Here is a 27,596-nt window from a genome sequence, read left to right as displayed (position 1 = left end):
AAATGATGCACAAGCTAGGGGAATACTCAAAAAACTAAGGTGCAGATGAAAGACAGTGGCCTATTTTCTAAAAATGACATTTCTAACTAAAGATAACTTTCCAACTTGGAAAAAGCCTGACTACAGAAAATGTTATCTCACCGTTGGTACTACTGCCTGAGGTTTCATTCTTGTTACCATAAACAGATCCTATGGGGCATCTTCGCTCTTGCAACCTCCACTTCTCTTGTTCTTCTGTTCCATCTGTTAAAACATATGGGTTGTTCTCTTTCTGTGAGCTATCAATATCCAAATCAAGCCTACGTTTCACTTTTTCGAAACCATTTTCTACAAAATGTTCATTTCCAGAAGAAACATTTGGAGTATCCATTTGCTGATGCTTATTCTGGCTTTGCATCAGTAATGGAGATGGATTTTCTACATCATAAGATTTATTGAGTTCCACGGGTGAATTACTTTTGGTCTTTTCTAATAAACTATCTGGCTTGATTCCATTCATAGTAACGAACTTTTGAGTCACCATCGACTGACTGACTGCAAACGACTCATGCAATTTTGGAGTTGCAGTACAAGTAGTACTGTCCATTTTGAATGGCCTTCTACTATCCAGTTTTCCCTCCATTATGGAAGACACCATCATTCCTTTACTCTCTAGTTGACTAATGGAATGCTGACACATGTGATTTGACGTCTCTGAAGAATTCTTGTTGACATGAGCTTTGCTAGAACAAACTGCAGTGATGTCAGCAGTGAATTTTGGCACAGGTTCAGATGCATTCGTTTGGTCAGTGACATCTTGTATGATCAAGTCAATTGCTCTTCCCTTGTTTATAGGGCTTAATTCATAGGCATTCACAGGGTTATTGATAACTATGTGTCCCATTGATGAAGGTCTTGGGCGTCTTCGGTGCATTTTAGGGCTCATACTTGGCTCTGGGCTGGGCAATTTGGCATAAGACCCTGTAAGGCTTCTGACAATACTACTATCGTGATCAAAGGTAGAGATATTTTTAAATTCTTCATCTGAATCCGAATCCAAAACTGGGGGTGTTCCAGCTCTGGTAGGTATATCCACTTTAGAAAAACTGGGTGAAGCTGATGTACTCACGCTATTTATTTGGGCAGAGGCACCTTGGAGAAGAATATTTGATTTATTAAGACTTGGTTTATCAAGTGTCAGAGGAGTACAACTCCTGCCTGTAAACCTCGCTCTCTCTTTCCCAGACACATTTGTTTTAATTGCATCATTTTCTTTATCTGAATGACTTTCATTAACACTTCTTTTTGAATTACTTCTTATGCTACGTCTGGTTTGCTCTCTCTCTATGTACTCCCTAGACTTTTTCAGAAGGTTTTGAAGACTCATTACATACGGATCAGGTACTTCCTCACCAGCTGGTGGCACCTCCGTATGCTCTTGGTTTACATGTGCATTTGAAGTAGTCATATTTTGTGTTTTATCAGGGGATGTAACCTTTGGGCAAGCAATGTTTTCTGAGAGGTTGCTCTCACTTTGTTCAGGAGGAATATATTCTTCTGTGCCTCTAACTGAGTCTATTCCACTTGATGTAACCTGGATAGCAGTATCTGCTGGCATAATTTCCAATGTTTTTTCAAGGTCTGTAGTACCACAGCATTCAATAGAACTTGGCAAATTGATGTTTGATAGCATTGTGAAGCCATTTGAGGCTTTTGATTCTGAATTAGAGTGACCACTCTCAGGCTCCCACTGATCCAAATCGCTCATACTAGACACCTTTCTGACCTGCAAAAAAAAACCTGAAAATTATTATGTCAATTCAGTGTAATGAAGCCCTACTGTTTTCAAATTAAGATTAAGTACATATGCCTTCTGATCTATAAAGTTAGATTGCTGTCACTTTAATGCAACATGAATTTTCCAACTTGAATGGAACTATGGCAACCACACTAGTCTACGATGCAGAAGATGACCTTTCCAACTGGCAAAAGTAATTTGAGGAGAACGCAACAAATATATTTTAATATTTGGTTTAGTCAGAAGTTTTTATCATCAGACCAACCACCTACGATAAAGTTATATTAAAAGAAAAACAGATATTTGAACATATATTCTTTAAGTAATATTATGGCTGCCAATTAAAGAACAATGTTCAGGCAATAGGATGTTACATAAATGTATCATTGGCGTTTATTCTGACATGTAATTCAAATAACTTCAGCAATAACATTCAATATACTTCAACTCAGATTAACCCATTGCCAATTAAGAGAAGCATTATGCAAAAGAGTACATACATAATTCTCAATGAAATTTATGGACATACAAGAAAACCTTTTTGGTTTTCATTATTATGTAACCAGAGCTTGCTTCTGTGGAAAGCAACTGACAATAAATAAATAAATAAATAAAAAGAGCACAGACCATTCAGTATTGTCTGCCCCTTTGTATAAATTCATAGTCCTCTTTAGGTATAGGTAACAGTGCAGCTATTGACAATAGGGGCATTTAAACTGAAGGATAAAAGGTTGTCAGAGTTGTATCAACCTAAGTGCCCATTAACCACAGGAGGTCTAGAAGAAAGCAAACCATTATTTTGTATTCTCAACATATGCTCCTGGTCTGCCTTTCAAATCCCAAGTCAGGTGATGGTTTCCATGCACACACTAGTAAACAAAACAAGAAGCTCAATAGATTACATTTGCCACCTCAGTAATAAAACTTAAGCCCAATGCAAACTGTGTTCAGTTAGCTGGTGGGTTAGTTCAAGGGCTTTATTACATCCTACTAAAAAACCCAAACTACACTGGTTTTAAGAAGCCTATTTAGAAAAAAAAAAAAAAATTTAAAGCAGGAGTTCTCAACCTTTTTCCTTCTAAGCCCCCCCCAACATGTTATAAAAACTCCACGGCCCACAACTACTGGGTTTTGGGCCAGCATTATGGGATAGCAAGCAGGGCAGTTGCCAAGGGCTCCATGCCACAGGGAACCCCACGAAGCTAAGTTGCTCAGGCTTCGGCTTCAGCCCTAGGTGGTGGGGCTTGGGTCACCAGGCTTCAGCCCCATGCAGTGGGGCTTTGGCTTTCTGCCTTTGGCCCCAACAAGTCTCATGCCAGCCCTTCTTGGTGGCCCCCCTGAAACCTGCTCATGATCCCCCAGGGGGCCCCGGACCCCTCGTTGAGAACTACTAATTTAAAGTATCTGCCTGTCTAACCCCTAAGAATAGTCCCATCATTGAACAAGAAAAGATAATTACAATATAAATTTCAAAGCATACACCAGCACTGTTCTTTATTTTGCAAAGTTTAGTTTCAGGGGGGGAAAGCGGTAATGTCACTAGTTAACAGTTTTTATAGTAGTGACCAGTCTGAAGGAAATCTATCTAGCTATTTTAAATGGTGTTATGAAAACAATAGCCGTACCACAAAAACTAGCTGATTTCTACAAATACCAAATTGAGCACGGACCACACTTAACTTAACAACATTATTTAAAACTATTACATGTATTCACTGTAACTGTAACAGGTCATACAATATAAATTACTAGCAAATGTTGGTCTAAAGAGAGTAAACTGCTAGTAACTGCTAGTTTATATTAGGGATCTTACTAGCCTTCAGTGACCCTTGGAATGTGCAGAGAAGACATTTTCATACAACAGCTAATTAAAAAACTTGCCTGCACATTTTCCAGGATCTCCTGAACACGATTCAGTAAAGCTCTTTTCCTGGAATTCTGTTTCCAGATCTCTACATCAAGTGCTTTTTGTTTATCCTGCTGCATTTCCTTTTTTCTCTCAAGACTCATCTGCAAAACAAAGTATCAGTGACTTCTTTTCTTTATCAAAAAGCAAAATTAAATATAAGAAATATTTTTTAAAAATTGATATGAAATGGGAGAGCACATGTTTGTTGAGATTTTATGCAGTTTGAAGATTAGCCTCTTTTTAACCATAAATATTTTTTGGTAAGACAGGGAAAATTTACTCAGCCCACATAAAGCCCAAGAATTGGAGCATATGCGTATGAAGTGCAGAGAGATTTAGCTTTACAGGATCTACTCAATGGTTGATCATGTGGACCCTCTCACTGGATGGCCTTCCACACCAGACTATGCAGAGCTGGTAAAGAGATCTTTTGAATGGTGTATACAGAGTGCACAAGCACCCAAATGACCACTCTCACCCCAGTTTCCTATCCATAAGCCTTGTCTAATTGCTGGGATGTGGGATCTTCACACTGACCCTTCATACCATAGGTGAATTTCAGACCCAAATATAGAAGTCCCTTCCAAGGCCTTATAAATCACTCTTCCTGCTCTAGTTTACTTTCTTCTAGCTCCCTTCTTTGTCCTAGAAACAGCATTTGTTGAAATAAAAGAAGTTACAAAGCTAAATTCTCTTTAATCACCCCATGTGTTTTCCCGGTGTTATTTCTTGTTATCCAGTACTATTTTAAACAAGCCCAAATAATGTTAAATAACTGGTAAATCAGCATTTTTTTCAACTGAAAAGAAAGTGTTCAGTAGTAATATTTATCTGGTTTTCCACATGATAAATATACACAAACATACATACATAATCTAAAAAAAGAGTAAGGAAATGTAGTTAGTAGGAACAAAAGGCTTGAAAGTAAAAGTTACCCTGTTTATTTTGTGAAATCAGAACCTGGAGTACTCAGAGTCCTACAACAGAGTAGGAAACAGTTTAAAGGGAGCTGCATCTCCTCTGACACTTTTCTCAGATCCTCACATCATTGAACTAGTGTAGCTTTGTTGATACTAGAAACATCAATGAGAAGATTTCAGAAAACCTTTTGTATGGAAAAAGCCTTGGAGGCGCCCTGCTAGAGAACATATATAGCTGTGTTGCAAGTTTGGCTTTGTTTATGCTAGTCAGTTTTATAGCTGTAATTTCCTACTGGTCCAGCTCCACCAGTAATAGCTGTAGTGTCAAGGATCAGTTAAATGATAGCGGTAAAGAATACCTATGCCCTTTTTACACTATAACTTACACCACTGCTACCCATTAGAATTCTGTCTATGAAATACACTAGGGTAGATGTGGTGCAAGATAAGTATAGTGGGAGTGGAATAGTGTAGAAAAGAGGGTATTATTGAGTGGGGAAGGGCAGCCTTTAGAGAAGAAAGACCACTGGGTATAGCAGGAAGGGAAGAAAGAGTCCACCCAGCAGGCATTGCCCAAGTCAAAGGCACCACAATCTAATTTGTTCAAATGACAAAATCCTCTTGTACTACATTGCATGACAATCCCCCTATCCCACCACCCTCATTTTGGTTTTGAACCTCAACATTACAGACAAGTACTTGTCTCCTGTACTACTCAAGGTTAGTCATATGTTATCTAGATAGAAATAACTAAACAAAAATGGTTGTCCTCTTCTTTTTTAATACAAATGCCTAATTGGCAAGGGAATCTTACCAGAGGTGAAAGCACAGGAATGCCATGGAATTTAATAAGTGAGATATTCTTCTGAGCAGATGAAGACGTTTCCCTTTTAATCGACTCTCCTTGGATCCTTGCAAGATGCTTTTCACAGAACTTCTCATAGTCCTCCATCTTAATATTGTGCTGCACATAGAGGAAATATTACAGCCAAGAATACGAAATACAGCAATATACATGACAATCTTGGCTTACAAAATTAGAAAATAAATTCTCTAAAACGTGTTATGTTTCTGTCTCTCCCACCAGAAACAAAAAAGAACCAATACTTATTCTTCTTTAATCTGTGCTATTGTCAACCCCAAATTAAATTGTCCCTAAGAGACTGCTGTCTCATTAAGGGCTTGATTCTCCTTGAAATCAATGGCAAAACTCCTATTGATTTCAGTGGGAGCAGGACTGGAACCTTAAGTTGCTAAAGAAAAAGGCTTTGAGGTACCAAGTCACTTGTAACCCTTGTTACTCTTTACAGTTCTCCTTCGACAGAGCCATTCTTTACAACCTTGGCAGTGAAACATCAGAAAAAACAGTACTAAAAATAGGATGGTGGCAATGCTGTTATTGTTACTTGTGAAGAAAAAAAGCATGCATTTGATTGAGAGTAAGCTGGGAAAACAAATTAACACTGTAAGCATGTTTAGGCTCAAACTTTGCTATAGGAAGGTAAGTTTTTTTAAAACTAATAGTTTAGAAAATAAACAAAACTATATTGTTTGTGCCCTCAATGCGTCTAAGATTAATGCAGTTGTATAGTTTTACAAAAAGTTCATCCTCCCTTGAATGCTTTTTTGGGTGAGGAAAAAAATAGGCAGCTCAATATAAATGTTCATGATGTAAGCACAAGAATAGATGGTTCCCTTTGATTATGATGTACCATAATAGAGATTTGCAATACGGAACGCACTGTTATAAATAAACCACTTAAGTTAACAATAGAAGGCAAACACATATGTTTGCAGGTGCTGTAAATAATCAACACCTGAAACAACCATTTCCAGTACAAGTGATTGAGAAGCATTAGTGAGAACCGAAAGGAAAATAATTAATTACGGTACGTGCCCTGACATGTACATACTGAACCGGTACAGTTATTCCATTGGTGAACCCTGAGGATATCATAAAGCCATGAAAATTAGAGCCTGAAGGATTTGTACATCACCTGAATCCCATGACAGGTTTTTGCAAGCTTTAAATCTATGTACCTTATTTAACAAAGCACATGGTTAAACAACTAAATCAAAGACATATTGCCCCCATTCTTATCTCTTTACCCCATCTCTCCACCAATGCACAAAATCCTCCTTAGAATCCCCTCCCACTGCATGATTACATTTGTATGATTTATGTTCTCACAAATATAAAATATGGTTATTACAAAATCCCCCCAGATTACTAGAATCCTAAAATGGAATTATAACCAACATGTACACGTTACTTCCGTTTCCTAATGGTAATGCTATTAGAATCACTGCTGGGATTACAGCTTTACTACAGAGGGCAGGGTACAAATCATAAAGTGTTTTGTTAGATCTTCTATACAACAATTTGTGCAATTCTGAGACTGCAAGGAGGGAAGTCTGGAAGCTGTGGGCAGAAGTAGTATGTCATATTACTGTGAGTTACTTATGATGCAAACCACCTACAACTACATATATAAGGGGAAAATACATTCTTGGGTTGATAAGTTATTAACCTGCTCTGCTTGAGTCCATGAGCTCAGAACCAAGGAAAAGAAGAAAATTCTGCTACAACTACCAAAATTGCTTGTTCCCTATCTTTACAGAACTCCCTTTCTTCCACAGTATAAAATTCACTGCATTTCTGTACTAAGTGATTGAAGCACTGATATAAAAAAACCCAATTTGAAGTATGTGGGCTTTTCAACCAAAGCCCTCAAATTATTAAGAGTGCAAAGAAGAAATTAAGATTTGAGTCACTGAATCTGTTATGGAGAATACAAAAGCAACCATTCTACTTGTGCTAAAAACTGCTCAGCCAAGAAAAAAAAAATTCAGCTGGTAACTGGTCTTGTGTGTTATTTGTTTTCAGGATTGTTGGGGTCAGAAAGTTATTTGGGGCCAGCTGTCTATCACCTCATCTCCCTTCTACCTGATCAGGTCTCATTATGGCAGAACCCCAATGCCCTATGTTAAATTTCAGGCTCTCTTCCAAATTGAATGGAAACTGGAAATTCCCCACAAATTATAAAACTGGTTCCATTCAAAACCACCACCAACACTGCTGATATGGTGGCAGCCCCCATCCAGATTAAAAATTCACAGCCAACCAGAAACTCAAAAGGGGAGGCAGGACTAGCATGCCTTAGTATTTTTCTCCCTCTCGTTCCTGCCTTCTTCCAAGATGCCCCTCCCTTAAGTTTCAAACTGCCTCCTAATTTCCTCACAGCCCCTATCCCCTCTTAGGGTGACCAGACAGCAGGATGTCCTGAAAAATCAGGATGGGGTGGGGGGTAATAGGAGCCTATGTAAGAAAAAGACCCAAAAATCGGGACTGTCCCTATAAAATCGGGACATCTGGTCACCCTATCCCCTCTTCATCCAAATGCCTCCTAAAAGAATTGCTCTTTCTGGGAAGTCCACCAGCACTAACCCACATGAGTAAAATGTAGGGCGACCAGACAGCAAGTGTGAAAAATCGGGACAGGGTGTGTGTGTGTGGGGAGAGGGGTGGGGTGGGGGGGGGGGGGAGGAGGTGTAATAGGAGCCTATATAAGAAAAAGTCCCAAATACTGGGACTGTCCCTATAAAATCGGGACATCTGGTCACCCTAGTCAAATGCCTTCTCCACCCACCCCCAACAGAACAACACTCACCCCCTCCTCAACTAAAACTTTCCCACTGAACTTTATCTCAGCTACAGCTGTCTTTTAGAAAGCAAACTCCATGGGACTGGGACTCATCTTATACAGCGCCGAGCACATAACCAGCTCTGACACCAAGTCACACAAGGGGGCAGCATTCAGCGGCTGAGGTGGGGAGAGAACCGCGTCAGTTTTCGCCTCCTCCTCGGGGTGCGGAGGCAGCAGCGCCCCACCCGCGCCGGCGCTACAAGCGGAGCTGTCAGGCCATGACCCCTGGGGGCAGAGGCCCCCCCCCCACCGCATAAAGCTACAGCATTTTAAACCAGGGGTGACAATCCCCCCAGGGCCGGCTTTAGGAAGTGCAGGGCCCAATTCAAATAGTTTTGACGGGGCCCCGGCAGGGTTGACTTAAAAAAACAAAACAAAAAAAAACATAAAAAAAAACACATGGGGCTTGTACTCACTGGGCCGCGCTCCTAGTCTTTGGCGGCGGGTCCTTCACTCGCTACGGGTCTTCGGTGGCACTGAAGGACCTGCCGCCAAAGACACAGAGCGCCGTCGGGTGAGTAAAAATTAAAAAGGCGCCTCTAGCCAGGGAAGGGATTCTCTGCCACTTGCCCCCCACTCTGGGCGGCCCTGCCACTCGGCGCGGGGCCCTCTTAGGCACCGGGCCCGATTCGGGGGAATTGGTGGAATTGGCCTAAAGCCGGCCCTGGATCCCCCGCGCAAACCCACTCCCCCACTCGGGCTGCCCCTCCCCCATTCTGGCAGGTCCCCCTTACGGAGGTGGCGGCCCCTCAGGTTCAGGTTGGGGGAGGACCGAGGAGGCCCAGAATCAGTCGCACCCCTCAGCCGCAGGGCCCCGGCACACACCTCGGAAAGGTGTCCCCGACCCCCCGTCAGAACAGGCTCTGCCCATAGCCTGGTACCTGCTACGAGGCCCCCAAGGAGCGTGGATACGTTGCTGGCGGGACCCGCTCACCCAGATTCCCTGCACAGAGCGCGCTGCGGCGCTCCCCGCCAGAGAGCAGCGGGCTCCTGGCAACCGCAAACCTCGCCGCACTCCGCCCCTCTCCCCAGCCTTCCCACCACCCTGCCAGAGCTTCCGGGTGGAGGTGACTAACCGAGCTGTTCAGCTGAGTGACCCGAGACGGATACTACAAATCCCAGCATGCAATGCTTCCCCGCGCCCACTTCCTCACGCAATTTGACGCAGAGGGTTGCATGCTGGGAATGGTAGTTTTGTTGGGCCCTAGGCTGCTTGCCTCAATATGGAGTATTGCCTGCAAGGATCTGTAGTTTGGGGTGGGGTGGAGGCTATACTGCGCTTCCCACTTAAATGTGAAGGTGACTTCTATTTTATGTCAGGTGTATGAAGGGAGGTTTTTACCCACGAAAGCTTATGCCCAAATAAATCTGTTAGTCTTTAAGGTGCCACCAGACTCCTTGTTGGTTTTGCTTCCCTTGCTGTTATTCCCAGAATCACCCTGATTCATTGTTGCTGGAACTAGGGGTGTGGGGCATGCCACCGCACCACCTGGCTTGAAGTTCCATCATATATAGGGTTTGCAGTTTGGGTCAATGGTTCTCAGCACCCCCACTATACTAGGGTTACCATACGTCCGGTTTTTCCCGGACATGTCCGGCTTTTCGGCAATCAAACCCCCGTCCGGGGGTAATTGCCAAAAAGCCGAACGTGTCCGGGAAAAATACCGGCCGGGCACTTCCTCTCCCGTGGCCGCTCTGCTCCTCCCCGGACTCAGACTTCGGCTCTGTTTAAGAGCCAAGCTGCCCGAGCCAGCACTACCGGCTTCGGGCAGCCCCCGTGCCTCCGGACCCTGCGCCGCCGGAGCAGAGCAGCTGGAGCCAGGGAGGAGAAGTGCCCAGCCGGCGGCTGGGGTACGGAGGCACGGGGGCTGCCCGAAGCCGGTAGCACTGGCTCGGGCAGCTTGGCTCTTAAACAGAGCCGAAGTCTGAGTCCAGGGAGGAGCAGAGCAGCTGGAGCCGGGGAGGAGAAGTGCCCGGCTGGGGGCGCAGGGTCCGGAGGCATAGGGACTGCCCGAAGCCCGAGTGCTACCGGCTTCATGGTTTGCCGGGCAGCCTCCAGACCCTGCACCCCCGGCTGGGCGCTTCCCCTCCCGGGCTCCAGCTGCGCTGGGGAAGCGCCAGCCGGGGGTGCAGGGTCTGGAGGCTGCCCGGCAAACCGTAAAGCCGGTAGCGCTCAGGCAGCCCTTTTCGCGTGGCTGGGAGGGAGGAGGGGGAGTAAGGGCGGGGACTTTGGGGAAGGGGCGGGGAAAGGGCGGAGTTGGGTGGGGTCGGGGGTGGGGTCGGGGCGGGGCTAGGGCCCGTGGAGTGTCCTTTTTTTTTATTTTTTAAATATGGTAACCTTACAGTATACAAATTGTTCCAGCACCCCTGGGCTGATTTTCAGTGGAATCTGTGCACAGGTCCTAATAACACTTCAAGGGCCCTGAAATCATCACCGTCTTTCACAGCATCACAGTAATGTTCTAGTGGGGTGTCACCACACTGCATTTGAGAGGTGATGATATTTTGATAGTCAGGGTGATAACATGTCAATGAAGCCTTCAGACAGAGGCATCACTCACACTCCAGCTTTATGCTTTCACACAAGTCATCAAGCCCTCAGACTTTCTCTAAAATGGCATCACTTCTGTCTGTTCTGCAGCCCTAGGTACAACCAGCTGCTAAAGTGTTTAGCAAGCCGGCATGAGGCAGGGCAGATGGGTTTGAAAAAGACACAGCTGCTGCTCTAGCTCAGGCTGTTTAGGTTTGTAGAAACATTTAGTTTCGGGGTGGGGGGGGAAGCAAAGAGGCTAATAGTTATCATTAGTAGCAAGATCCTTACATCAATTACCACTTTAAATCCTCCAGGGCTGCTTTTTTAAATCTTTAAATAATACAGAACTTATAAAAAGATCTTTAAATACTTTTCTGAGCCACTTAATTAATCATTATAAATTATTTCAGTCCTATATGTGTCCGGCTAGTTTTCTCAGGATACAGCCAGCATTATGACCAACTCTAGGCTGATTACGTTGTGGCGTCAGTGAGCCAGGCATTACTTGAACTAATACCTGAGCTATTCCCAACATTTGTTGATGCAGGAGAAGATGAAAACTCATGACAAAATCAGTTATAATCCGAGAAAAACTGTACCATTGTCTGCAGCATCACTGCAAAACACTTCCATCACCCTAATTACCAAATGCAGAATTATTATAGGCACTGGCATTGCCAAAGTTACAAAGTCCAAGTAGTACCAGCCACAATATATTTAGCCTAGAATAAACTAAATTGATGGCCAAACCCTGAGAATAACAGCAAGACATACATAGCTGGCTAATTAAATGGAATTTTATCATGACTCTCTCCATGCTCTATGGCAACAAAGGGTAGATTTTCAAATAGGAATTATTCCACCTCTCAAGTTTGTTGTTTCTCTTAAAGCCACACCTGCGGGAGTCAAATGATTGTATGATAATCTCCGTTTTTGAGTATAAAAAGTAAGTTTCTAGCCCTCACAATTGCAGAGGAAAGCTTGGAAACATGAACAGGGTGCCCCCCTACAGATACAGGAAACAGAAGACAAAAAGAACCCAAAGTGCATTTTTTAATCACGATTTGAAGCTGTTCTGGTATTTTCTTTTTGCATGCTTGACTTATTGTTTATAACATAAGGAGTTGGCTGCAAGATGCACCTTTGAACATCCCGCTCTAGGCACTTCCCAGAGAGTCTGCGCAGACTCACGCGCTGCCAGCGCTGGCGCGACCAGACAAGCAGCCACTAGGCAGGGCAAAGTCGCTCCCTCAGATTCTGTCAGACCGTGCTTGAGGATTGGCTGACGGATATAGGCGTAGCGAGCGCTGGATGGTGATTGGTTGGCGATTGTCAGTGGCTGTTGTTGACTGGCTGACGGCAGAGATTCGTTGGAGGTTGATTGGTGGTTGGAAATCGACTGCCAACTGCTGATTGGCTGTTGGGTATCAGTGAGGGTCATTGTGTGATCACGGTGTACAGGCCCTGGCCCGGCAGGGCAGCTAGTGGGGGGGTTTCCCCATTACCCCCCCCCCCCCGGCGCAATGCTGCTGGGCGCCTTCACGACGCTGCTGGGGGCGCTGTTGGTGCTGAGCCGCAGCCCGATGTTCTCCTGCCTGCTCACGGGCGGCCTCTACCTGGCGCTGCGGCTCTTCAGCCTGGAGCCGGTCTCCCTGCAGCGGGCCCAGCACATTGTGCAGCCCCGCGGCTCCGCCGCCCGCATCGCCCACCGCGGCGGCGGGCACGACGCGCCCGAGAACACGCTGGCGGCCATCAGACAGGTCAGCCACCGGGGAACCCCCCCCCCCCCCAAGTCCCCTCGCGGGCCTTTGGGACCCCCACTCTCCCGGGGCTGCCCTTCCCCAGGGACCTCTGGGATGCCCCCTCGAGCCCCTCCCCCTGCTAGTACACCCCCACCTCCTCCTTACTGAGCCTGGTGCACCCCACACTGCCTGCCCCCAGGAGTGATCCCCACCCCCAGAGGTATTGCTCCGTGGGGACCCCGACCTTTGGGAGAGCCCACCCCTTCCAGGAGTCACCAGGCACACCCAACTGACCCTGATGCCTCTGCCTTAATCTCTGGGACCCACCGGAGCCCCGTCCTTTTGGGTGCTAAGGGTTACTGTTCTTCACCCCCTGGACCATCTACTTTTCCTCTATCCTTGGCTTTCCTGCCCCCCTCCCCTTTCCTCCTAGAGCTGTACCTACCTGCCAGGGCCATGGTTCCCAAGCTCTTTACTAACGCCACCCCCCCCCCCCAGCTGCATTTTGCCACCCACCCATACGTACATGTACCCTCTACCCTGGCACTGCAACCCCAATCCCAGCCTGGTTGGGGGGAGGCCCTGGGAAGGGGGGGAGGTTGGAGAGTGAAGTGGTGGCAGTTTTTGTCCCATGGGGCTGGGCCCTGCTCCCTGGCTTGGTGACCTGGCACATGGAGTCACAGCACCATTCAGGAGGAGCAGTGAATCAAATTTGAGTGAGTGGCATTGTGGCCTAGTGCCCCTCGTATTTGGCAGGGCAGTCAGCCAAACAGGAGTGGCACTGCCACTCCGTGTACCAGGTTGCAATGCCCAGAGTGGGGAGCTGGGCCCAGTGTTGCATGACAGGAGCCCCCATTATGGGGTGAGTGCATAATGGGCTTATTCTGCAATCTTTCCTCACCTTCGTACTGGGCTGGGAGAAGTGTATGTTTGCCTAGGTCCCTGTGACCCATCTGGAACTTTTCCGCAACTCATGACCCACCCTTTGGGAAACACTGTTCTAGGGGTCCTCTCAGCTGGAGGTGCCTCCCAACTTGAAATAGTCAGTGGTGGGGAGAGACAGACAATTATGGACAATATGACATTAACAGATGCAGGGCTATCCCAGCTGCTGCCAGGATGGTACTGGGGCAGGCTTTCTGCTACTCCCACAAACTCCAATTTTGGGTCGTATTTGGAATAAATAGTTCTACTTCCATCCTCTGCTTTCAAAGCAGCAGCAAATTAAACTGGACCAAATTCCTGTCGTTTCACTGCCTCCCTCAGAGGTCTGAATAACAGAAACTGAAAGAGTGGTCTGTTTTCACTTTGCTGTTCTTTGAGAAAGCTATGAGCAGCAGAAATAGGTATGTGGTAAATACTTTGTATTACTCTTTTTGCTTTTAAATGAGTTTGGCATAGTAGCGAACAGAATAATTCAACTTTTATTTTGAATTGGATGTGACAAAACATTCTAACAAAGAGTTGTCAACAATTTAAATGGTAATTTTATAAAATTTATTAACCTGTTTGGTATAGAATACCTTCACTTATCAAATTATGAAAGGGAGGAAAGTGGTGGTGGTGGGCACATCTGATGTTCCTAAAACTCATGCTTTGGGGTTTCAGCCAGCAACCCCCCAGGGGTGAGGATGAGATTTTTCCCTCCCAGTGTATTCTGGGAGATTTATCTCCTCCTTCTGAAGCATCAGGGATGGACACAGCTGGAGATGGGACACTGGGCAGGATGGGCCAGGGCTCTGACCTGGCACTGAGTATTCTGTCTCTTTCAGCTGCATAGCTGGCTGGTTCTTGCTCAGATGCCCCAGGTCTAATTGATGGGCATATGTGGGATTAGGAAGGAATTTTCCACCAGGTCAAATCTGCAGTGACCTTGCGGTGTTTTTGCTTTCCTCTGCAACATGTGGTCACTTGCTGAGATTATCTGGGTATACTTTATTTAATCATTTCTGTGCCACTGCAGTGGCCTCAAGCACTGATGCACCTCAGTCCCTCCTATTCTCAGCCTAGGGCACAGAATAGTTTAATCTCCTGTGGGTCTCATTTACTTGGTCTCATTTCCATTGCTGGATTTCATGCGTGGGTGCTGCTGGTGGCCTGTGATATACAGGTGGTCAGACTAGATGATATAGTGGTTCCTTCTGGCCTTATACTGTATGACTGACTATATTTTTGTTTTAAATTTTTAATAGTAAATTTTATTTATAGGAATATCTGCAGGGAGTACACATCACCAGAAATCAAATCATAGCAGTTAAATTCCACAACAACCAACATTTCAGCACTTACTGTTATCCATTTTTAAAAACCATAAACAAATTGTTGCCTGGAATCAAGTGAAAAATGGCAGTTAAAGGTGTGATAAACAAATAAGACTACAAGCTTTACAGATGGGAGTGATTAGTGCAAACTAATCAACAAACCATAGGGATTAAGTAGAGCAGCTAAAATGAAACCGAGACAACAGGGGAGTTATTATACACATACTTGTGACTCATTAAGTGTAAATATAGTAACCATCTGTTGCCCAAGACAATCTGGAGCAACTTGGTACACGACAGAATGAATTTGGAAATTACACGGTAGATGCTGTTTACTATTCTAACGTCAGTGTTGTTCAGCTACTCAGGCTACACTTCTCCCCAGGGAGATAAAGGGAAGGAAATACTGGAAATGTCAGTAGTCAAACTCTTCTTGCTAAATATCTCAAAACATCTCTGTGACTGAGCTACCATGTCCTGTAAATATAAGCCCAGCAACATTTAAGTGCTGAAAACTGGAGATGTGTACAAAAGGCATATCTTTCTGGGAATGGGGAAGAGAAGGGATGAGCAAAAGAAGGGAAGATGGACTAGTCGAGTGACAACTATGCATGCATTCCATCCTCTGTATTGTAAAATTCAGTCTTAGGGTGTCTTGGGCTAGTCATTCTCTGACTCTTTAAGGGCTGTCCTAAGATTGGGCAAGTACTATAAAACAGAGATAAAACAGGATCATTCTAGATCAAGGGTATTCAAACTTTTCATCTTGTGGACCATCTTCCTGCTTAATCATAATCTTGCCTCGTCTCCTTGGTGGCTGTTGTATAAAAGTTGTATGTGTACAGTTAACATTAAGATCAAGGTAGCTCTCTGATTTTATGAACTTGCAAGTGTACAATGGAAACTGATCCCACTATCTCCCTGTATGGTGGAGAAGGGTACAAATTCCGATCACTTACCCGCAGGCAGCTAAAACTTGTAATCTAGTAGTCCATCTTGAAAACAGTGTCCTGGTTTTCTAGTTTTGATCTTGTCTCAAATTAAAATAATTTTTTTGCAGATATGATTATCTGAAGTCTCCATTCTTTCTGTTTTGGACTACTGTGTTAGACTCTCACTTTTATTCTCTTGTTTTCATAAAATCAAGTGGGAACCAGGGAATGTTACATTTGTCTTTGTTTTCATGTAAATCAGAATGCCCTTGCCACCACTATCTTGAAACTGAGATTATGTAATTTATTTCAAATTCAAGTAAAAATTACCAGCTGCTATAAAGCTTGTTCACAAAGTTGTTTTTTTCCTCCCAAGGAGGGAGAATGGGAGTTTCTTCCACTTTAATTTTACAATAGATAAAGGGATTAATTCAGTCTATATCACCAGAGAGAGAAATATTGTATGAAGTCTATATTTAAAATACCTGGTATTTGATGGACTAGGAATTTTTTTTCAGGGGAGAAAAAAAGCCACAGTGAGGGATCCTTTTCCTGTGCTGTTAATAACAATAGCCCCATGTCATGCATGGCGGAAAAGTAAACTGCCAAAGTCTCTTCCATTACATGTCTTAGTTACTTGGCCCAAGATAACTGGTTTCCACCTTAACTCAGCCAAATTCCCACAAGTCTGGACTGCTTCCCAATTAAGATCCATTGCCCTGACTAATTTATCCTGATAGGATAAATCTATCTAATTTATTTACTGGGGCTAGGCCATGGGTAACCAGGACATCACCCGCTGGCTGTGGAGTAGAGATAGAGTTGAGTTCCTTCCCTTCACGTGTACTTTTGCACAGCAATTTACCATTTGGAGTATAGGACAATCTTCATATTAGATCTATAAATACAGGACTCATAAGAATTTAGCTAAAGCCCACTGTGTTCTGTGGGCTGACAAATCTTAGAGAATATTAGTAGCCTGGCAACTGTATTAGAATACAAAGTAAGCATTGTAGCACCCATCTTTATATTTAAAAAGTTTTTGTCTTTCTTTTTTGTTTTAAAGGCAGCTGAGAATGGAGCCACAGGCGTGGAGCTGGACCTTGAATTCACTGCAGATGGCATTCCCATTCTAATGCATGATGATACAGTAGAAAGGACAACTGATGGGTCTGGGAGTTTACGTGATTTTACGTTTGAAGAAATTAGGAAGCTTAATCCAGCTGCAAAACATAGACTATGGTAAATGATCAGCAACAGTCTACTAATACTTCTACTCATTTTTGAAAATGTTTCTACAGTACCAAAACATCCATCATAAATAAAATTGATTTTGAAGCATCCGTGACTTAAAAACCCCTTAAAACTTTCCAACATGCATGTGTTGCCCCTTGTTCTGTGTTGGAGGCAGATCAGAATCTGTCTCCTTAACCCTTTTTGGAGTGGGAACCACGAAGCAGAACTGAGTGATTTTGATTTTAAGGATGAGATTCTCCAACATCTAATGCATAAGCAGCGTTAACCTCAACTTAATCTTGACCAAACACTTTTTAGGACAGGGTTTGGTCTGAAAAACACTTCATATGTTGGGACTATTGCTACTTTTCAAAGCTTGCTGGGGTAGCTATTTCTAAAGTGAATTTTATTGACACATCTCTTAATTAGATTAGTTTATTTAAATGATCATGTGTATCTTTGTATGAATGGTGGGATGACTCATTTTATCTAAAACATAAGGGTTATACTGTTGGAAAGGCATTACTTGGAGTTCTAAGAAGGTCTCAGATAAGAGCTTTGATCTTGACATCGGGCTTTAATTATCTCCAATCTCACAATATGTAGGCAAATAAATATATACACTTGCTGGAATATTTACAAGAATAAGTCTCCTAAAATGTTACTGTAAATGATCTATTTTTTTTTTTTTTTAAGAGGGATCTCCATTAGTTTATACATTTGGTGTTTTTAATTTAATATACTCTACACCTTGGCACAGTTCAAATGGAATCCTTCCTTCCTCTTTGTTCTTGGAGTTTTCCTGGATTGGATGCATTCCACTGAACTCTTTATACCTTTCTGTAGGAGAGATTTCCGGGGTGAAAAAGTACCAACTTTGAAAGAAGCCGTTATGGAATGTATGCATTATAACCTCATAATCTACTTCGATGTCAAAGGCCATGCAAATCAGGTATTCTTGCTAAGAGTGCTTCTCTCACCATTTCATTGGATTGCTCCCATTGAAGTCTCTAGCACTACTCCCATGAACTTCAGTGAGAGAGGTCTTGGGCCTGTTTTTGCAGAAAGTAAAGTTTAGTTTTATAAAACAGACAACTTTTTCATGCTTCATTCTTTCCATTCCATTGCACAAAGACGCTGACAACTATAATTAGAATGTGGCTCACTGACATGTTGGGCTCTGGTAATGTCACAAGCATGGACTGAATCTAAGTGAATGAATAACTGGGTCCTCCCTGCCACCTATTTGTGTGGAAGAAGAGAAATCGTGATGGGTTATCCTGCTTGTCTGTAGTTGTTAGCACCATGACATGGGGTACTTTTGGTAGGTAATGGTTTATGAACAAGCAAACTGTATAGTTTTTCTCTGACGTGATATATAGAAAAATGTTTTCTTTCAAAACCAAACCACAGTTAATGCTGCAAATGTTTTATAGCAATAGACCTCGTCAGGGGTTATGTATCTCTTAGCTCCTAGTGCACTTCCTGGTTATTGAAAGCATTCTGCATGAGGCATGCACAGTATGAGAAATACTGTACATCCTTTTATGCTGCAATCTATGAATGTTGCATAACAAACAACGTCTACAGCCCTTGAGCTGTAGACAAATTTAAATGCTGCTTTCCTCCTTCCCCTTTCTAATTCCAACCCCCCAAGAAAAAAAACCCACTAAAGTGAGGTCTTTCTGTATCCTAATGAACTCTTTAAATTTTACCTATGACTACAACGTACATTCTGTGTATTTATCTTTCTTTGACAGGCAGTTGATGCCCTAAAACTCCTCTATCTGGAATATCCTCGTTTGTACAACAGTAGCATTGTCTGCTCTTTCCTACCAGAGATCGTCTATAAGGTAAAACTTCCTAAAGGCTTATTTTGATTTTTTAGTTTTATGTACACCACGTCACAATCACTGTAATATGATGAGTATACTCTTGTGGAGAAGTGTAACTCCAGAGTACATGGGGATCATTCTTAAGTAATTAAGAACACATGTAAAAGTAGGTGTCGAAATGAGAAGAGGACTGGGGTATTCGACTCTCAATCCTCATATACCCCCACTCACCATTGCAACCTTGTCAGACCCTTCCATACAGATTAGATAAATCTTGAATAACACCCCCCTCTACCCCCCAGAATTACACTGATAAAGGTTCATTAGCTTAAAATTGACACTAAGTGACATTGACACTGAGGTGCCAAGGTATCTATTAACACATTACACCCGTGTCAGATTATTATGGAAGTTTAGAATACATTCAAATAAATGGTCTCCTAATTCCCATTATTTGTCAACCCCTTCCTCCATGTGCATGGTTCTCTTGCTCAGCTGTCTATTTCCCTTCCCTTCTCACCTTACAGAATCACAGGCATTCCTGAATTTGTTTCTCTAGTTTTGTCCTCCTCCTTTGAGTCCCTTTTGTTTCATCTTTTCCTACTTTCCTTGCTTCTTCCTTTGCTATCTCTTCTCTCCTCCCTCTTGTCTCGTTTTCTCAGCTACTTCCCCTTCCCAATCCTTTGTTGTTTTACTGCCCCCTCTATTCAAGCTCAGTGGTAAAGTGAAATTAACAACACACTTGAAGCAAGATACTAGTACTGCTTTGTGTTTTGTTAATTTCATTTTACTGCTTGCTTTGCAACAGGATGGGGTGGAGCTGAAATTAAACATGCCTGCACTGATGCTTAAGTCCCTGGCTAAGAGATTGGTAACAATGGGGACCTGTGTGAAGAATGAGGGTCAGTCTCTTTTTTTTTTTTTTTTTTTTATTAAGATTTTAGTAACTTTCTATTTGTATTACTACCTTATTAGAGTTAAAAATAGTTAATTCTAACTCATCATTTTCCATTTATGCTGTTTGTTATTTTGCATGCTTCATTAAGCTTGGCTAGTGAAGATAGATTTGTTCACACACTAACTCCTGCACAGCAGGATACTGAAATGTTTGGGATGTAAGCCCTGCAAGGGAATGTCCAGTTCTAAACATGCATTTCATTTTTTATTTAAATAGCATGAAAACACTTCTCTTGGGTCTTATAAAACAACATCAATGTTGGGCTTATGCTACTTAATAGCAATCAAGAGCAGAGCCTCAAGTTAAATAGCTGAAACTCAGTTTCCTCTGTTTACTTGTGAGGCCTCAGTTTAGGGTTGCAGGATTGCTCCATAACTGTTGGTGACATCACAAGTTATTACCTGAAACAGGCTCTTTACTAAGGGTACGTCCACACTACCTGCTGGATCGGGGGGTAGCAATCGAGCTATTGGGGATCGATTTATCGCGTCTTGTCTAGACATGATAAATCGATCCCCGAACGCGCTTCCCGTCGACTCCGGAACGCCACCAGGGCGAGAGGCGGAAGCGAAGTTGATGGGGGAGCCGCGGCCCATTGATCTCGCGCCGTGAGGATGGGAGGTAAGTCGATCTAAGATGCGTTGACTTCAGCTACGCTATTCTCGTAGCTGAAGTTGCGTATCTTAGATTGGTTTCCCCTCCCCCCCCACCCCCCCAGTGTAGACGAAACTGCATTAATATAAACGCACTGGCAAATTTGAAATATTAAAGCCCTTTCCATTAATTTGTGATATTAAGATAAAATTATTTATTAAGGCTTTGCATTTCATCTGTGTGTATAATAAAATAAATAAATGATACAATACAGACCAGTTAGAATTATGTGGCAATCTGTAGGTCTTAGTTATTACAAAAGTTGAAGACACTAGGTTTCAGAAACTGCTCTTTGAAACTTTGTATTTGCTACTGTTAAATTGGCATTTGCTGAAATGGTTTTCAATACAGTTCAGTCTGTTTAAATTAAGCACAGCTTAGTCAGTGAGAACATACTGGGTCAAACAGCCTTTAGAGAATTTACAAACTGGTCTAGATGAAGTAAACTCTAGCCTCCTAAACAGCACGCTAAGCTGTATTTATACAGAGACTGAAGTTGGTTGACTTGCTGATACTGACAAGTGTACATTAACTTCTAGCAAGCCAGAGTTTGAGACTAAGGACCCTACCTTACCTTCCTTGCACACCCATAACTCCCATTGACTTAAATGGGAGTCTTGTGTGCACAAGCAATGCAGGATTCAAGCCTTAACATAAGTGTCACTTATTCAATAAAGGGATTACCAAGGGAAACAATACAATAAATAGTTTCAAAACCAGGTTAATCATCATCTTGGAGGAAAAAACTCTGCTAGAACTGCAAATTCACAAACTAGTGCCTCTCATTCCTCCATCTTCAAATGTTCCTGTTTGCAAGTCCGTCTAATCTAGAGTGTAGCCCTGGCATTTTGGCATCATCTGCTAAGTACAACTTTCGCATCTTGGTCTTCCAGATGAGGAAATCTGATAGGAATGTTGTTACAGCATTAACACACAGGCCCTGGAGCCTTAGTCATTTTGGAGATGGGAAGCCTCGTTTTGATTGCTTTTGGAAGCACTATGGGTATATGATGATGGACATCATTATGGACTGGAGCCTGCACAACTTCTTGTGGTACCTGTGTGGGGTTTCAGCTTTCCTCATGCAGAAAAATTACATTTCACAGTAAGTGTTAAAGCATAAATTTTCAGGAGGAGTTAATGTATCCAGAGGTACTCATGTAATAAAATAGGGAGGAAGAGGTAAGGTGGGACCATGATTTAGAAGATTATGATGTACACGAACACCAGAATCTCTAGTGAGTGTACTGTATGTTGTTTTAAACAGGTCTCTTATTCAATAATGTATGCAATTTATGTTTTCATATTTATATCATCTGTTCTTCCCATTCATATTTTTACCCCCAGTGCTACACCTTAAGTTAAAACAAAGGAGGGAAATTTGTTGCTGTTGCCTGTTTGTAAAGGGATATTGTAGAAAGGTGGAATGCGGAGCAGGTAGTCAATAGGCAGACCGTGGGCCAAATGCAGACCTCCAGATGCTTTTGAACAAACACAGAAGTCTTTTTATTTAAAATAACAATCAGAAGTATTATTTTCTCTGGAGTCTGGACCTTGACTATACTTGGACCTAGAAATTTGGACCTTGACAAAAAAATAATTGACTAGCCCTGCTGTGGAGAATGTATATTGTATAGGAAAGCTTTGTTTTAGCCTGTGTTCATGGTAGTCTTGGTCTTCTCCTTACAGTATCTTTGTTCTTTACAGAGAGTATGTGAGCCAGTGGTCTTCACGAGGAGTTCAAGTGGTTGGCTGGACAGTGAACACACTTACAGAAAAAATGTACTATGAGACCATCCTTGAGACCAGCTACATCACAGACAGCTTGGTGGAGGACTGTGATCCTCACTATTAGACTTACACTGTATGGGACTCTGAAATATGCCATCCTGGTTCATGCAGATCTGAGTTCAGCACCAGAGGGTCCAAAGATGCAGAATGAGGCTGCATACATAAGTTGGGTTTTTTGCTTGTACTGTATGATTGGATCTTAAATCACAGCAAACCCCTCAGTCACACTACTAGACTGAGCCACAATCAGCATTAGTGCTGGGGAGAAATGTTGCGTGCGTCTGCTATCAGAGGAAATTGCTGTATGGTCTAAAAAGATCAGTTTTGATCAACTGATTTGGTAACTAGTAGTTCAGACAGGTTGCTTATAAGTCAACTGTTTCTTTACTTGATTTAACCCTTGATTTTTAAGTCATCAGCAGCTTTTGAATGCCTAATTTTAAACTGTACAGTAAACAATCTGCTCCTCAAATAGTAGTGTGGTGTACCTCTACCGCAATGTTAAGAGCGGATGGTAGGTGTATTCCCATACTATAACTTTGAATACGATATGGTCAGTTAATATTAGAGAGTAAATATACTTCACTGCTACAGGCTGGAAAGGATGGATATTCTGTACTCTTACAGTATGGAGAAAGACTATAGCGGTTTCTGGGTTGGGCAAATACTGCACTAAAACCTTGATGGCTGGTGGGTAAACTTGAATGTCTCCTTTTACTTCAGTCTTAAACCTGACTTTAAAAAGGGGTGAGGGAGGTTAGAAAGGTTCTTCCACCTGGTGATACTGTAGCTGAATCATTCTTCATAAACAGAGGCTGTGGAGCTGCTGTTAGCCAGAGGCTAAGCAGTAGCTGAAACACTTCTTTGTTGTTGCTGCTGCTGCTAAGTTGTTTGCACAGCTAAATGGATAGGAGGGCTCCGTGACAGGGTTCTCTCACCACTCTTGGCACCACCTCCTGGTCATCCTGGGGCTTAGTTCTGCCAGGTGTTGCACCCTCCTCAGCATTCTCTCGACCCATCTTCTTCTCTCAGCCTGCAGCATCTGTCTCTCGGAGCAGCAGCTTCTGGTTTGTGGCTTGATCCTCCGGCCAGGTCACTAAGTTCCTCTCTTTCCAGGGAAATCGCAATCCTTCCAGACCAGCTGTCTGTCTGATGTCTCCAACATCCTGTGTCACTACCCGGTGGCTGGTAGGGGAACCCAGGCTCGCCCGCTACACTGGGTTCCAGCTCAGGGACCCTATAACGTGCAGCCAAGGCCTGTACTGTCCTATCCCTTGCTGCTGTTTCCCTGGGCTTCTTCCTACAACCTTTCTCCTCACAGAAATACTACAGACTACCTCCTTGCAGCCCCTTCTACTCTCAGCTCCTGGGCTTTATAGAGGCCCCTCCTGTTCCTATCCAGCTGGGCCTGGTTTAATCAACACCTGCGCCTTAGCTCCTCCTGCAGGTGTAGCCTGGGGAGTTAATTGGCCTGCCTGGCCATCTTAACCCCTTCCAATCCTGTGTGGGGTGGACATGGCATCACATACCCTGTTCCTCAAGCCTACAACCCACAGGGCTGTAGTGGCCTCCTGCCCTGCATTTCCCTGAGCTGTGCCCACAGATCATCCCTCTCTTGTTCTGCCTCCGCCACCAGGAGACGCAAATTATGCTGGTCCTCCATGGCCTCCCGCAACGTTTTCTTTTGGAACTCAATATCTTCTTCAGCTATTCACAGGGCTTGCTCTGCTGCTGCTAGCTTCTCCTACAGCTCCTTTGCTTGCCTCCACAGGATCCCTCAGGGTTTGTGTTCCCATCATAGCTTGCTCTGCTTCTGTGTTCGTTCTGATGTCGGTGTGGGCCCTCTCCACCCCAGTCATCTGTTACCTCCTTACTACCTCCTACTGGGTGTGTGGGTCCATAGTGATTGCCACTGTGTCTATCCTGACAGCTTCCACCATGCTCTGGTCCCCGGACACCCCCTCCTTGTTTTCTATGTCACTGGAGTCCATGACTTCCCCTTGCTATCCTGTCCTTTCTGAAGAGGGTAGTGCCTCCTTATGGCCAACCTCACAGCACCCAAAGCAAACTCTTTGCCTTGTGTTAGCAGTAGTCTTCCAATTGACCTTCTTTTGTCCAGCCCCTTCTCCTGGGCTAGCCTTCACTTCATAGCTCATATATGGGCATCCCTTCTGTAGCCAGGCAAAACATGCCCCTCCTTTTCCTGTTGTCCACACAGGTAGGACTCTTTTGGGCTTTGTTTTCCTGCCTTCTGAGTAAGGCTTCCTGTCCCTGGACAGGTCCGGGTACTCTCTTTTTAGGTATCACCTTCGTCCGTAGGCATAACACTGCTTTGGCTGGCTCCTGGCCCTGGTACCTCCCTACCAATCTTATTCCCTGCAGCCTCTACTAATTTCTTCCCACAGGAGTTTGAACAAATACAGCTGCTGTTCAGCTAGCTGTCAGGTAGTCTTGCAGGTACCAGTGCGCCTCCCACTGCCTCTGTTGGTTCTCCAGCACTTGCCTCAGCGGGATCTGGATCCGTCTCTGCTGTTTGTCAGTCACCTTCTGCAGGGGTAGTGACTCTAGAGTTCAGCCTGGGAGGTTACACGCGCTCTCTGTAAAAAAGGCTTCTGCATACTGTGGCTCTATTGTCTCTTCCTGTTTTTCTGCTATGGCTCTCCTTGTATGGGGGTGAACACCTTATGCATTCCTTTACAGTCCGCTACAGTATTTCAGCCTCTGCTTGTATCTGGGTCAATTGTTGCACAGTCTTCCACACAGGGCCTTGTAGTGGGGCGATCCTTTGCCTGGCCACTTGTGATGGAGTTCCTTCACCGCTCGTGGCCTTTCTGGGGATTAGTTCTGCCAGCTGCTGCGTCCTCCTTAGTGCTTTTTCTACCCGTCTTCTCTCGGTCTGTAGCCTCTCTCGCTCTCGGAGTGGCAGCTTCCAGTTTGTGGCTTGGTCCTCCAGCCAGGTCGCTAAGTTCCTCCCCTTCTGTAGAAATCGCAGTTCTTCTGGACCAGCTGTCCAGCTGACAGCTCCAATGCCATGTGGCTGGTAGGGGAACCCAAGCCTGCCCTCTACACTGGGTTCCAGCCTAGGGACCCTATAACATGCAGCCAAGGCCTGTATCGTCCTAGCCCTTGCTGCTGTTTCCATGGGCTTCTTCCTACTTATCTGGGTTCACACTTCTGTAAAAATCAAAGTGGTTTAGACTTGTAATAAACAAGTCGGATAGTTCAGGGCTAGTTTTATAGTATGGCAGGTATGCATCATCTATTATTAGTAGCATCCATAAGAGTGGGTTTGATACCTTTCCGAATGGATCAAGATCTACATTAACATTGTTCTTATTATGAATACCACTAAATGATCAAACTGTTGTAGCTGTACCCTGGGTGGAACCTGTAGCTAGAGGAGAGAAGTCCTGAATGGCACAGCTCCTCAAGGAAGCATGTGTGGGGGATAGAACTACTGTAAAATAAGGGTGGTCTGATTTAAATTAGAGAGAGCACAGTGAAAATTAACCAAGTGTCAATTTTATACCTTACCTCCAGAACAAAAGGTCACTTCCATGTCATTTAAAAGTAGAGAGACTTAAAACCAGTTGTTTACCTGCTGTTGTTGGTGACCATTGGGATGTAGCCGAACATGCTAACTTTTAACCAATAGATGTGTAACTCTGTATTTTCAGATAAAAAGGGTAATTGCATGCTTTAGCATGCAGGCTACCCTCTTGCATTAGAGCTCCACCTCCCTGTCAGCTCAGATACAGCACTGCACAAGTGGCTAGTCACTTTCTTGAGACTCTGGTGGTGGGAATTGAGTAGCATTCCCTGTCAAAGCTAGAATAGCAAACTAAGAGGATCAACTGATCAATTCACTCTGTTTTTATTTAAATGATGCCTGATACTCATATGCTACATGTCACTGTTGGATGAAATCACTTTCTTCATAGGCTGTAGCATATCTCATATGACCAATCAGGGGTTAAAATCTACCTCAATAAATTAGGTAAAGTCAGTGTTTTGTGCCCAATAATTAATTGTGTAAACAGTTCTATAGCATCAGTTGACTCAAATGAAATCTGCATGTAATGTAGGAACTAACAAGTTGATTAAAGCAGTGGGTCTCAAACTTTTTTACTGGCGACCCCTTTCACATCGCAAGCCTCTGAGTACGACCCCCCCATATAAGTTAAATACACTGTTTAATATATTTAACACCATTTATAAATGCTGGAGGCAAGCGGGGTTTGGGGTGGAGGTTGACAGCTCGCGATCCCCCACATAATGACCTTGCGACTCCCTGAGGGGTCCCGACCCCCAGTTTGAGAACCCCTGGATTAAAGGAAGGATAGACTCATATGTGGGCATTCTAGCAGCAGAAAATAGTGACTAATTGTGTACTGTATCTGTGGTAGGGGAATAGATTTAAAACACAGGTCCCTGCTGAGGAACGTGTATGAACTGATAAAGGTTGCTTATTTTCAAGAGTTACTCTTTCTCAGCCTTACCAGCCTGTCTTCAGCCCAGTCCTTGTTCAAACCAGCCATTGCACAATGAATCAAAGGCTGAAGTGGTAAGATATCTCCTGGAGAGTAGCATGACTGGTAACACTATAGACATGTATGCACTGAATCCATTTTTAATAAAATACTCTCTTCAAGTAACAGACAGTTTGTCCTCTTGTGTCTTTCATTCAGAGGTCTGTAGAAAACTAATGTTAAGCAGAAAGCTTCCTTTCCCCTGTCCAAGTTACTAACACATAGATACTTCTAAATGGATTCTGTTGTAACACTTGCCTCCTCAGTAACTACTCCTAGACTGAGACTAAAGAATCTGTACTAATCGGATCATTGTAAGGTGAGTTGATATGAGCTATTTCATCTGGTAGCTGTCCTTGCACTACTTTCTAATTAAAAGTCATTGAGCTGAATGGCAGTAAGTGGAAAAAGACTAGTCGTCTTTTCTTCTGCCATTATAAACAATGATCTTCCAAATATAGCTTGCTCCACTTTAGGTTGTCTGATCCTTTCCTCCTGAAGAAGTATTTTGAAACGCTGCCTATCTGTGCCATTACTGTAGTGGACAAGATCATTCTTCTTACAGAAGCTGTACTTCAGGTAAGACGTTGATGACAGCAGATTAATTTGTATGACAGTCTCTTAACAGAGCAGTACCCTGGCAGAGTGGAGTTGAGCATCTTTTGGTAAATGGACCTGTGCCCATATATGAGCAAGACGTACAGTGGAATGAAAATAGTTCTTTCCCTTAAAGCTTCTTAAACTTTGATCAAGTAAAGCATACGTAGGCTTGCTACTGTGAAGTTATCTTAAATGGGGCAAGCCTACTCAAT

At 43.6% G+C, this 27,596-nt stretch overlaps 2 protein-coding genes across 26 annotated transcripts in view; one reads left to right on the top strand and one right to left on the bottom strand.

Annotated features, from left to right (window-relative positions):
• The window catches only part of CCP110 (centriolar coiled-coil protein 110), a 28,614-nt gene extending 19,125 nt beyond the window's left edge, over positions 1-9,489 (bottom strand). For 8 of the 25 annotated variants that reach the window (XR_006175148.2, XR_256800.5, XR_010590855.1 and 5 more), the window contains exons 1-4: positions 9,195-9,386; positions 5,421-5,570; positions 3,659-3,787; positions 142-1,765 (exon numbers count right to left, since the gene is read on the bottom strand). Coding sequence is in view for 19 of the 25 variants with exons in the window: in XM_005307213.5 (XP_005307270.2) it covers positions 142-1,765; positions 3,659-3,787; positions 5,421-5,558 (1,891 nt within the window). In the remaining 6 variants the exon portion in view is untranslated. Of the gene's footprint in view, positions 1-141; positions 1,766-3,658; positions 3,788-5,420; positions 5,571-8,729; positions 8,799-9,138 lie in introns of all 25 variants that reach the window. The other 17 variants (XR_010590854.1, XR_010590857.1, XM_005307215.5 and 14 more) reach the window with 9 other exon arrangements.
• Positions 9,490-12,279: 2,790 nt separating this feature from the next.
• Positions 12,280-26,910, top strand: GDE1 (glycerophosphodiester phosphodiesterase 1). The gene is made up of 6 exons (XM_005307227.4): positions 12,280-12,606; positions 16,848-17,023; positions 17,864-17,969; positions 18,778-18,870; positions 21,358-21,569; positions 22,172-26,910. Exons 1-6 carry the CDS (start codon positions 12,370-12,372, stop codon positions 22,317-22,319), a joined length of 972 nt encoding a protein of 323 aa, XP_005307284.1. The 5' UTR covers positions 12,280-12,369; the 3' UTR covers positions 22,320-26,910.
• The last annotated feature ends 686 nt before the right edge of the window (positions 26,911-27,596 follow it).

The sequence above is a fragment of the Chrysemys picta genome, chromosome 10 (genome assembly GCF_011386835.1).
Source record: "Chrysemys picta bellii isolate R12L10 chromosome 10, ASM1138683v2, whole genome shotgun sequence".
Lineage (NCBI taxonomy): Eukaryota > Metazoa > Chordata > Testudines > Emydidae > Chrysemys > Chrysemys picta.
Note: the sequence above shows the minus strand (reverse complement) of the source record. Positions and strands in the feature narration are given on the sequence as shown.

Bases quoted from the DNA above. Each gene is read 5' to 3' on its own strand.
- GDE1 (XM_005307227.4), top strand. From the start codon at position 12,370: ATGCTGCTGGGCGCCTTCACGACGCTGCTGGGGGCGCTGTTGGTGCTG. The intron at 17,970-18,777 runs GTATTCTTGCTA...TTTCTTTGACAG, and splicing joins TCAAAGGCCATGCAAATCAG to GCAGTTGATGCCCTAAAACT. The intron at 21,570-22,171 runs GTAAGTGTTAAA...TGTTCTTTACAG, and splicing joins CAGAAAAATTACATTTCACA to AGAGTATGTGAGCCAGTGGT.